Genomic DNA, 12091 nt, shown 5'->3' with positions numbered 1-12091 from the left:
CCACTCTTGCCTTCCAAACATGTTAACTCTGGGAAATGCCATGTTACTGTCAACATTTCTTTTTACTTTGTCTAAACAGTAAGCTTTGTTAAATACATACCTCTTCCAGAAAGCATGAAAGGTGAGATTTCAAGTAATCGATTAATCAGTCTTGACCAAAATCCCATTGGAAAGTATGGCATTTCATATAAGCGAATGATGATCTCAGAGTTCTCACAGTGGGGGAGCTCTATCACAGGCCTGTGATCAGACAAGCTGCAGAAGGTGGAGGCTGTCAGAAACCCAGCATAGCCACCTGAGCCTGGTGCCTGAGCTTTACACTGCTCCAAACCCAAAGAAATAACTAGTCCACACAAATTGCATATATGTATATATGTACACACACACACACACACACACACACATATACATATATTCTTTTATCACATGCTCTTCCACATCAAGAATTTGTAGGTCACTTAATTCAAATGCCTATTCAGATGAAGTAGATACACAAAAACTTTCAAAACTTTCAATAATCCTATGTGCACTAATAAATCAATGTAGTTTGTATAAAAAGAGAAATTACAAGAGACTTGAAAAGAAACATGTCCTAGAAACAAGTCCATGTCTATATTTAGAATTGGCTGCATCCATTAATCCATATAATTTGAACTCTCAAAGCTTTAGAGCATCTCCCTTTACTTTCAAGTTAATATGAGAATTTTCTCAAATAGGGTTAGAGTATCCTTCACCATGATGCCTCTTAATTTTAAACTTTCTTGGAAACACACTAGCTCCCTTAAACTTCCCTAACTTAATATAACTGTTTCATAGCCAAGTAAAGAAGGCTACACATGTGTACACACACTGCCTCACTATTAATCTTCCTTAAATAATTTGAGTTCTGTTAGATCAAATGGCAATTATGTGCATAAAATACTTTATTTCTTTAAAATATCAATCAGCAGCACTTTTTTCAAAATATATGCTATGCATTGCCAGAAAGTTTATAAAAATATATATCTACTAAAGAAAAATAATACCTTGTCAACAAAATAATATAATAATAAAAATCAGTTTTTATTGAATTTTGAAGGTCTGTCTTACCTGCTTGGAACCAGAAGATATTCGTCTCCTATTGGCAAGGCAATCTGGAATTTTTCTAAGAGTTTAAAGTACTGTGCCATGTAGGTCTTTGGGAATCTCTTTTTCTTTGAAAGGAATTTTTCTACATCTCTCCGTGAAATGATGCCCTTAGGATTTCTCAGACAGCCCTCCACTTTCACTGTCAAAATCTGAAAGAGTCCAACTCACAATTACTAAGATTCATGCTCTCAAATGTTTCCAACTTAAACCATTTCTTGTCCTTTTGTCAATGCAAATAAGGAGAGAAGTCAGAATAAGACAATATCAAATTTCTGTGCAGCCAGATAGCATGGAAGCCCAGTAGAAAACCCAGTTTAGAAGCATTTGGAAAACTAAGGGAGAAGATTCAGATCTTCAGGACTTACTTGGTCCCAATCCCCAGCATTCATTCTGCAGTTTATCACTGACATATTGCTATACATTCCAAGAAATTAGCTTCTATATATTAATCCAACAGGTTGACTCTATATATTGACATTTCCATGTTAGGAGGCAACTCGCACCAATGGAAAAGAAGTAATGTGACCACCCATACCAAGTTACAGGATTCTGCAGATCAAGCATGGGTCAGTAAATCTGGAGAGAGGCAGGGGAATCTACCCTTTACCATGCCATCCAGCATATTTGGGGAATTAGATAGTATCATACCAGTTAAGTACATGAATCTGGGTCTAAAGAACCTAAGTCCAAATGCAGGCTCTGCTACTGGCTGTGGGACATTGGGAAAAGTACCTGGTTTTTGGGTGTGTGTTTTGTCTTGTTTTAAGATGGCTTCCCTCTCTGAAAATGAGACAATAAAGATGGGTATGTCCTAATGAACATATTGCATGTAAAGTTTAAAAAGTGTGCACAATAATTTTAAGCATAAACTAAACCTCCATATTAGCCATCATTACATACTCAATGGACTTTTTGATGAATTTCTTTTTAAAAGATGTTAAAGCTTAATTTTCCTCCATACCTCTGTGATGTATAAAGGGTTCCTAAGTAGATACAAACATTATTGTTGACTGTTCACTTAGGTATTAGACAGTAAAACCCTCAGGATCACAAACATGTGTTTCCACCTCTTTCTTTCTATTTATATGTGTGATATTTACTAAACCAAAGAAGTTATCATCCATTTAACTAGCTTGTATGTAATGGTTGTATCCAATGGCATCTTCTGTAGGGAAGCATGTTGATTGTAGCTTCTCCCACTCCTTGTTCTTCAGGGCATTTCCGGACAATTCTTCTAACACATGGAACTGTCACCGACTATCCTGAGTTGCTGAGACCTGACAGTGTGCTGTGCCCAGACATAGCCACCTTCTTCACAGCAGGCTGCACTATATAAGATCTTGTATGCCTATGGATTCATTATTTTTTCTCCTTCTAGTGTCAGTTTTGTGAGAGCACAAACTGTGCTGTAACCCCAGAAGCAGTACATCTGGGATGTGGAAGATTCTGGATAAATTTTGTTGAGTTTATGACATTTGGAAACCTGATTTGGAATATTTAGTATATATAGACCAGCTACTTATGTGGAAATCCTATCTTTTCCTGAACCTGTACCTTCTGCCTCTCTGGCCACCAACATGTGGGCTAACAAAGTTCCAATTTCAAAACCTGTACTGCACTAACCTGGAAAAACCTAAAAGAAATAGATATGTTTCTAGATTCAGACAAACCACTAAAATTAAACCAAGGAGAATTCAGCAACCTAATCAGACCCATGACAAATGAGGAGACTGAAACAGTAATAAAAAATGCCTTCCAGTTATAAAAATGTCTAGGACCAGAGGTATTCACAGTAGAATTCTACCAGACTTCCATTTCTTTAATTATTCCCCAAAAAATTGAGAAACAAAGAAAAGGGGGGAAAAGGAGCACTTCAAAAATCCCTTCAACAAACTGAGTGTCACACTAATACCAAAATGAAGACACAGCAAGGAAAGAAAACTAGAGGCCAATGCCCTAATAAACAGACTCAAAAATGCTCAAAAAATTATTTGGAAGCCATGAGAATCCTTTTTTTGAACTATTGGTCTGGCTTCTCCAAGAGACACACAGACATTGAAGGCTATGCTATTGCTTTTGGTTGACCCATAGAGGTAGAAGTTAGGTCCTTATTACTGAAAACAGTATGTACTTCAGAGGCAGAGCCCAGAGACCTCTGAGCTTGAACTGACCTGAATGTCTCCTCTCTGAGAACTGGCTTTCATAGTACCAGAACACACCACACAATCATCCAAACAAGAGAAGCAACCAACAGTCCTATCCAGCTATGATGCCTATGAACTACAATAATGAACAATACGGCACAATAACCCAAAGGGTGCAATAGCAGCACTCACCTTGGCAGTAAGTAACCAACAGCTTTCTAATTGCTCTCTTCAACAAGAGGAAAATTGTGTCTGGTACTGGAAACCTAGCCAAGTACTGAGGCCCATGGTCTCATATTTCCTGACGGAGAACCTACAACCAACACTTTACTAAACCACCATAATCCCCCACTACATTCTGAACATTTGTCATACAGGTATTGTCCTCAACCCTCATCAAGGAAACTTCTCTTTGCAACAGATGGAAATCATTACAGAAAACCACAACCAATGAAAATGCAGAGTTGTGGAGCCCAGTCTCTATGAACACATCTAAAGAACAAATCCCACACCTGAGTCTCAGGGAACATCACAGAAGATGGGCTGGAAAGACTGTAAGAATCAAAAGATCAAGGTTTTCCTGTGAGAGTGCATCTCCTAGGATTGCCAGAAGCCGTATCCAGAAAGTCTCACCAACTGACTGCCCAAACATTAGCTGAACAAGGATGACACCAATAGACATGCTGAAGTGGACAGAGCAAAGCCCAGGAGACCTCAACCCTACTCTGAGAACTACAGGCAACTAAGGAATGATGAGAGTGCAAGAACCAGTCTTCCCCAGGAAAGAGCACATTAGTTGGCTATCCAGTACCAAAAGGTCAGACTTGAAAACTTATATACAATTACAAATTGTACGTAATGCATACATACAATTGTAATACATACATACAATTAACAGACTGAGCAGGGTATATTCCTAAATATATATGTGTGCACAAATTATTGTGCATGCAACAATAATTAATAAATAGTAGAGGCCATGGATTTGAAAGACTCGAGGAGAGGTATATGGAATGGTTTAGAGGGATCAAATGGAATGGGAATTATATAATTATATCACGATTTCAAAAGTAAAAGAAGTAACTAAAAAATGAAACAGTTTACAAGGTTGGGAGTGGCCCTTTATACAGTGATAAAATCTGAAATATTATCTTAGTTTTATCACCTGTAAAGAGCCTATAATTTATTCTATCTGCTAACTGTGTTTAAATTATAGACCTTTTCAAGCAAGAAGTCTGTATCTCCTACATATTTTATCAAGAATAATTCACCATGCCAGCTGGTTAAAGATAGATGTGATTAATCCTATAGGTCTTTCTCATATCCTTCTATTATATGGTTAAATTAGCTTTGCAAACATATCCTTACCTTGGCTGACCACTCTTTATTAATTTATGGCATAACAGCTCAGGGCAAAGCATGGCATGTGAAATTATAACAACAGATTGGCACAGCATGGTGTATGGATTCATACGACTTTCTGCATCATGCAATGAAATCTTCTCTGCCCTGTCTGTCTTAGTGATATATGGAGGTGAATACCCCTATTTATTTTTGCTGATTGGCATCATCCGAACTTGCTCTGAATTTTTCCTTGGTTATTTATAGCCACAAACCCTTTATTTCAATGTGTCCATACAAACAAAAGTGATAATTTTTGTTGCTTCTGCTGACAGGAAATTTAAATGATCATTTTATTGACCTTTTAAGTCCTCCGTAGTATCTTTGAATTGTTTCAATTTTTGATTTCATTCTCACTTCAAAGCCAAGCATAATGATACACACCTGCAATCCCGGAACTTGGAAGGCTAAAATATGAGACTATTGTTGTGGGTTCAAATCCACACTGGGCTAGGCCAACCTGAGCTGTATAGTTAATCCTCTAGGCTAGCCTGCACTACAGAGTGAGGCCATATCTCGCTGACCCCAAATTCACTTGCATTAGCATTGTAATACTATACCTAGGGTAATAAAAAGAACTTCCATGAAGTTTCAAGTAACTAACTTGAAATCTCAAGGAACTTTACTGTGATCACAGTAGGAATCCACTTTGGTTTGGTTTGGGGTTTAGGTTTGGATTGGAGGAGTTGTGTTTGCTGGGTTTTGGTTTTTCTCATGCAGTGTTGTGTTGTTTGCTTTTGTTTTTGTTTTTGCTGCTATAAAAAAGGAAAACTGATACATACCTCTTCCTTACTCTACTCTGTAAGACATGTCCATTTCTAATAACATTATCCATGCACGCACGCACGCTAAATCACCTAGAAACTTATCACCATGTGGGGAGCAACTTTATCCTTCTCTTGTTTATGTGGAGTTCCTGTCTGCCATGGTGCTCCATGTACACAGCAAAATCAACAGGGTGACTGTTAGGATAAAGCTGGAGGGGAGTCCTTGCGTGGGGGACCATGGCGGATTCCATGGCAGGTGCGGGTGACCAAGGAGGAAGGACAAACACGCCAGGCAGACAGAGCTTAAGTGAGAAGTTTTATTAGAAAAGGTGGGGGGGGGGGGCGTAAAGAGACAATAGAGACACACGGAGAGGACAGAAGAGGAAGACAGGAAAAGTACTGTGTGTCCCAGGGGAACAGCAGGAAAGAGAATGGGGAGAGCTGGAAAAGAGCAGAAAGAAAAGAGAGCAGAGGCAGAGAATGAAGAGCTAGAATGAGAGCATGAGTGGGCAGACGTCTTTCTTTTAAAGGGATCCTTTGCACCTGCGTGCAGACTCGTACTCATGGAACCCTGAGCTGACCAGAGTACTGCCTGAGTGCGTTCTGCCAGATGACAGGCCAGCATAATGCCTGAATCCTTACACCTTCGCCTGCCATGGAATTGCTACGGTTCCCTATGCAAGGACCCCATCAAGCTTTCTCCTAACAGTGAATGCATGCATTCTTCTGAATAATGCACTCACCTACACATATTTTTTTATTTGACTCCATATTTTGCAAACTCCACAAAACTGCCTTTGTACCTCTGTATTATCTTCAAAGTTATTTTTATATTTCCAAATATAGAACACTTGAAATTATCAGACAGGCCAAAGCAGTACTAGATGTAAGGATACCATTTCCTCTTACATTAAATTATGGAAGCAACCCACAGGAAAATATAATTATCCTTATTTAGGTGAAGACACAAAGGCTAAAAACAGGAAGAAACAAAAGGAAACTTCATGTGTAGACTCTGGTGATACCAACTCCAGGTAATGTGCCCCTAAGCACAGGACACACTGACTCCATCACCATTTCATACACAGCAAATTCATGCCGTCTGTGGCATTTGGACAGAAATGTGGAAACCAATTTGAAAATATGTGCTATTAAAACAGACACACTGCAGTTAAATGCCAATCACACTGCTGTTGAAATGTTCCTTCCAACGCCAGGGTATGAGATTTAGCCTCAGCTGAATTCCCTCTTCAAAATAACCCCCTTTCTATCTTTAAATAGATTTAAGCAGTACTTTTCAAGGTTGCTTAAGGAAATTTAATTAGCATTATGGTCTAATTGAGAGTGAGATTTCCAATATGAAAATGGATAATCATGTTAGAGACTAGGGGAGCCGCATATAAAGCTGTAAATTATGTTCATAAATAAAATAATTACCAATGAAGGTGACAGCTAGAGGCTTTGCCCTCAGTTCCTCTCAGCCATGAATAAGTGAAACACAGTGGTCCTTGGCTGTGGTGGTCCTGTACCCTCAGCACTATTTAGAAATGTCTGTCATAGAACATTATTTTAAGGTGTGTGGCTTTAGTTTATGCTGCATTTGTTTAACTCTGTGAAGCTGTGATTCTTTGCCTGTCTAAAACACCTGATCATCTGCTAAAGAGCTGAATGGCCAATAGTGAGGCAGGAGCAAGGACAGGTGGGGCTGGCAGGCAGAGAGTCTAAATAGGAGAACTGAGGAAGAGGAGGAGCAACGAGAGAACAAGTTTAGGATGATGTCAGCGGCCAGTCACCCAACTACCCGGCTACACAGCCAGATATGGGGTAAGAAAGAAAGAAAAATGTATACAGGAATAGAGAAAGATAAAAGCCTCAAGGCCAAAGGTAAATGGGATAATTTAAGGAAAGAAACAAGCAAAGCTAAGGCCAGGCATTCAAAAGTAAGAATAAGACTCCATGTGTGACTTATTTGAGAGCTGGGTGGCAGGTCCCTCAAAAAGCCAAAAGAGTTAAAAGCAACCAACAACAAATGTCCAGACAAATTTTTACTTCTCAAAGCTGAGATGGTACAACTGTAACCTAGAAAGCAGGGGACAAAATCATGCCATCAACACTACAAAAAAGACACACTGCAATTGAATGCAATGAAGAATGATGTCATCTGTGCTGGAAAAGCCTGAGCTAGTGTGCTCTCCTGAATAATTTCATATGGCAAACCCACAGGTGGTTTTTATTATTTCTCTGTAGAAACTCATTGGTAATGTACTATTATTGGGAAAGTAAATAGAAAAATGTAATTACCAAATATTTGGACCTCAGAAAAGTATCTTCCGCGACGGGTAGTTTGAATGTAATTGACCTCCATAGGTTCACAGGGAATGGCATGATTAGGAGGTATGGCTTTGTTGGAGTAGGTATCGCCTTGTTGGAGGAAGTGTGTCACATGGGGGTGGGTGTGTGGGGAGTAGGTTTTGAGGTTTCCTATGCTCAGGATACTAACTGATGTCTGAGTCTCCTTCCTGTTGCCTTCTGGTCAAGATGTAGACAGCACCATGTCTGCCTGCACACTGCCATGCTCCACACTGTGATGATAATGAACTAAATCTCTAAAATGTAAGTTGCCACCTCAATTAAATGTTTTCCTCTATAAGAGTTGCCATGGTCATGGTGTCTCTTCACAGCAATAGAAACCCTAAGACAATTACCTTTAATTTGTGTGTGTGTGTGTGTGTGTGTGTGTGTGTGTGTGTGTGTGTGTGTGTGTGTTTGTGTGTGTGTGTGTTTAGGAAAGGACTGCATATGTCTTGGGCTGGCACTCTCCACATAGCTGAGGATGACCTCGATCACCCTGCCTCCATTTTCCAGGTACTGACATTGTAAGCACAAACCACCATGCCTAGCTTTCCTGCATACTTTCTAGAAAGATCTCATAGCCCCGTCAATCCACTTTCCCCATATGTATTTACCCTAAAGATTGTCACAAAGCTTTTATCAATTTAATGAAGTCAGTAACCAAACTTATCACTGAGGTCTAGATGTTTGTCCCAGACTTGGAAATGAAAATAAGTTGTGAGCCTTAAGGTGCCTGCCCATTCCAAGAAGCTCTTTTCGCAGTCATCCCCAGACAATTGTCTATGGTTTTCTCTATTTACATCGGTTCCAGCTTTCTCAGAACACAAACATTAAAATGCTAAACGCTCTGGGCGCCCCCTACTGAGCTCTCCATTCACAACCTCTGTTCCCCGCAATAGAAAACACCAACCTGTGCCATGACTTTACAAAGCCACTTGGGTTCCACAAAATACAGGTCGCTTAGCTGCAGTGCAGGATCTTGAAAATGCAGAAGGACTCCTGCAGTGAAAAATCCATCAAACAGTGAAAAGTAGGATGCAGAATGATACAAATTCCTGAAGACTCTGGTGTAGCAAGGTACACAAAGGTCTCACAGAGGAGACCCTGTTTCCTGCACTGGGCTATAGAGCCCCAAGAGGGTAAAGGAAGTATTTTTGAGCTATACAACTTATTCACATGTAAGTATACTTGGAATACCAGTATGCGTTGGAAAGTGGATGTTGATAAATGCAAATTCACAATATTCTTTTGAACCTTCTCCATCAGTAGTTCTCAACGTTCCTAACACTTCAGTACACCCTTCTGTGATGACCCCAACCATAAAATTGTTTTGTTGCTACTTCATAACTGTGATTTTGCTACTGTGATGAATGTAAATGTAATGTAAATACCTCAATTTCCATATAGATAAGAAACAACACATATCTCAGCATATCCGGTTTAAAGATCATGAAGAAAGTAACTCATATGAGGATCAATACAGTTTCTAGAACTATAAGTCAACTGGCATGTTCTCCAAGCTAACAATGAAGGGGCCAGCATGGCATGGGCCTGCAGTGGGCTGAGACTTGAACTGTGAGATCACAGTGTAAGCAACAAAGCACCTCATATCACATAACCCTGTATGGTGACAGGTGGCCCAGTGAGCCACTGCAGCAATAATTCTTATATAAAAGTAACATTCACACAAAATGTGATACTATGAAAGAACATGGTTGCATTGAGGGTGCTGTGTCACATAACAGCAAAACCATGTCCTCAAACCCACATGTCTTCATTCCTGCTCATGGATTCTTTCACACTTTGTCCTTAGTCAGTGTCAAAGTATACTTTCCTAGGACATGGCATGCGATCCAATGTTCATACATGTGGCAGCCTTACAAAAGATATAAATCCACCAGGGACCTCTTTAAGAATTTTAGCTGGACAGTGGCGGCGCACACCTCTAATCACAGCACTCAGGAGGCAGAGGAAGGAATATCTCTGTGAGTTCAAGACCACCCTGGTCTACAGAGTGAGTTCCAAGACAGCCTGGGCTACATGTACAGAGAAACTCTGTCTTGAAAAACCAAAAAAAGAAAAAAATTATTGACATTCTCTTCAGCTTTGAATAGAGATTATATACAAGATTCAGCCATCTCCTCAAACTATCATGATGTAGCACTGAAAGCCAGAATCCAGAACAGACAAACCTGACTCGTTTAGGAAATGAACGGCATGTGGGAGCTCATTCTCTTCCAGCTGCAGCTGATGTTCATTCACAAGTTGCAATAACTGTTTCCGGTTAATTACAGGAAACTCAACTGGCACAGCCTTGCGCTCTGACAGAATGATTTTCTCCAGTTTTACGTAGCAATCTGGAATCAGCTGCCCAACCACAGGCTGATCTCGGATCTACGAAATTACAAATGACAAGGTGTAAAAATCGGTTTAAGTCACAGATGTGCTGCATGGTAAATTCAGCCATAATGGGTTTTACGTGATGGATGTGTTTTCAATAAAATTGAAACATGATGTAAATCCCATCTAAATGGTAATAAATAGAAGATGAAATTAAAGAAATTATGGACAAAGGGTCAATTTGGAGGGGAAAAGGCTAAAAATAAAATAGCATGGAAATAGTTATCTGGTAATACAGAAAACCATTTCAAAAACAAAGGCAAATAACCAAGAGAGAGTGATTTTTGTTTCTTAGTGCACTGCAGGTACGTGCAGTACACAGGCAGGGTAAGACATTAGTCTGTTTTGAGAGCTTTGCAACATTTCCTTAGGAGATGAGAATACACCCACAAGTATTGGGTTATTGGACTATGTATATCAGGAGTTAGGACTGGACACATGAAATCTCCTTGCCAAGTTATGTTTTCTCATGGAACCTTAAGCTCTAGAAAATAAGATTTGTCTAAATGCTAGTAATCCAACCTGAAAGGAAGCCCACTATCTTCAGTACTGGCTCAGAGAGTGAGATTTTCCAATGAAGGTCTTAAGATAATAGTTTCTGTAACAGATATCTCTTCTTTTCTGGGCTGTCTTTTTCCCCTTAAGAAATCTAATTTTAAAGAGAGGCAACTCTTAAAAAAAAAATAGCAACCAAATGCCTTTGAGTACCACTAGGGGGCAACCTCTCCTCGTGTCTGGATACATAAGATGCCTATACTAAGTTCAACCCATCAGAATTCCTAACTTAAATTCTTGGGCTCTAGAAACTGTCTTTCCGAAACACATAAACCCAAAACTGTGGTTCACACCTCTCTGCTTGTGTCCAGAGCTTTGTTTCCAGAACTGAGAACTACCACTTCCATATTTCTCTGCAGTCATTCAAAAATACATAGTCCTTGCCCCAGAAAACAATATATAATCCTACTTCCCACATATTCTTCTTATTTACAAATGACGACAACATAAAACTTCAAGTTCAGGGTTATGTTTTAAGCCAAGGAAGGAAACAGACCTACAGAAACAATTGACTGTCTCACATGAAGCAAATCAGGAAAGAGGAAGCATGCTAGAGGGCGGTTCCCGGGCAGCAGGAGGATGCCAGCGGGCTGGAGAGTATTGAAAGGGATGTGGTCCACACTGAGGCTTTGTCCTGTATTTTCTTCACCTTTCTCTTTGATAATGCATTGGATCACTACCAGACTGAGGTAGGGAAGAAAAACAAAACCCTTCTGAAGAACACAGATATGTGTTTATAAATAAAAGGAGTCAAGACAAAAAGAAGGTAAAGGAGGCATGGCAGGGAGAGCTCTCTCATCAAGTCAAAGCTGCTCCTTGAAGATGGGTTGCAAGCCTCAAAGACGACAGTATCCCAGCAAGGCAGGCTCTCCCACCCCACCATCTGAAAAAAACATCAAAGCAAGCCAGTGCATTCTCAAACCAGCATGCCAGAATGGGGTAAACATTAGCAATACGCATTCTTATTTAATAATACTGACGTTTGGGGAATCGTGTTTTGCTTCTTTGCATAGAGTTGTTGTAAAGATGCATTTATAAGAAGGAATCCGGTCTCACTGATTGACAGTAATAATTTGGAGCCTTCTCAACGTAGTATTAATCTAGATGGCTGACTCAGTCACCTCCCCATAGCAGCATCCGTTGGGACTACTGATCCAACTACCTCACTTACAGGCTTGCTTCAGCTACATTCAGGCTTTTACAAAACAAACTCATCTCCCAAGATGGGTCTTTAAATCCTTGGCATATGCTTTTAGCAACAGCAGAAGAAGGAAAATCTAACAAAATATCCCAAGGAACAAGGACATTCTTTAGGTGCAGTTACAACCAGAGAAGTATACTAAC

At 39.8% G+C, this 12091-nt stretch overlaps 1 protein-coding gene across 1 annotated transcript in view; it reads right to left on the bottom strand.

Moving 5' to 3' along the window:
- Positions 1-12091, bottom strand: part of Lrrk2 (leucine rich repeat kinase 2) — a 145941-nt gene that overhangs the window by 47549 nt on the left and 86301 nt on the right. Inside the window, exons 32-35 of the mRNA XM_027397850.2 lie at positions 9985-10186; positions 8703-8791; positions 1090-1277; positions 78-255 (exon numbers count right to left, since the gene is read on the bottom strand). Of these exons, the coding sequence (XP_027253651.1) occupies positions 78-255; positions 1090-1277; positions 8703-8791; positions 9985-10186 (657 nt within the window). The remainder of the gene's footprint in view (positions 1-77; positions 256-1089; positions 1278-8702; positions 8792-9984; positions 10187-12091) is intronic.

This window comes from Cricetulus griseus, chromosome 2 (assembly GCF_003668045.3).
Source record: "Cricetulus griseus strain 17A/GY chromosome 2, alternate assembly CriGri-PICRH-1.0, whole genome shotgun sequence".
NCBI lineage: Eukaryota > Metazoa > Chordata > Mammalia > Rodentia > Cricetidae > Cricetulus > Cricetulus griseus.
Note: the sequence above shows the minus strand (reverse complement) of the source record. Positions and strands in the feature narration are given on the sequence as shown.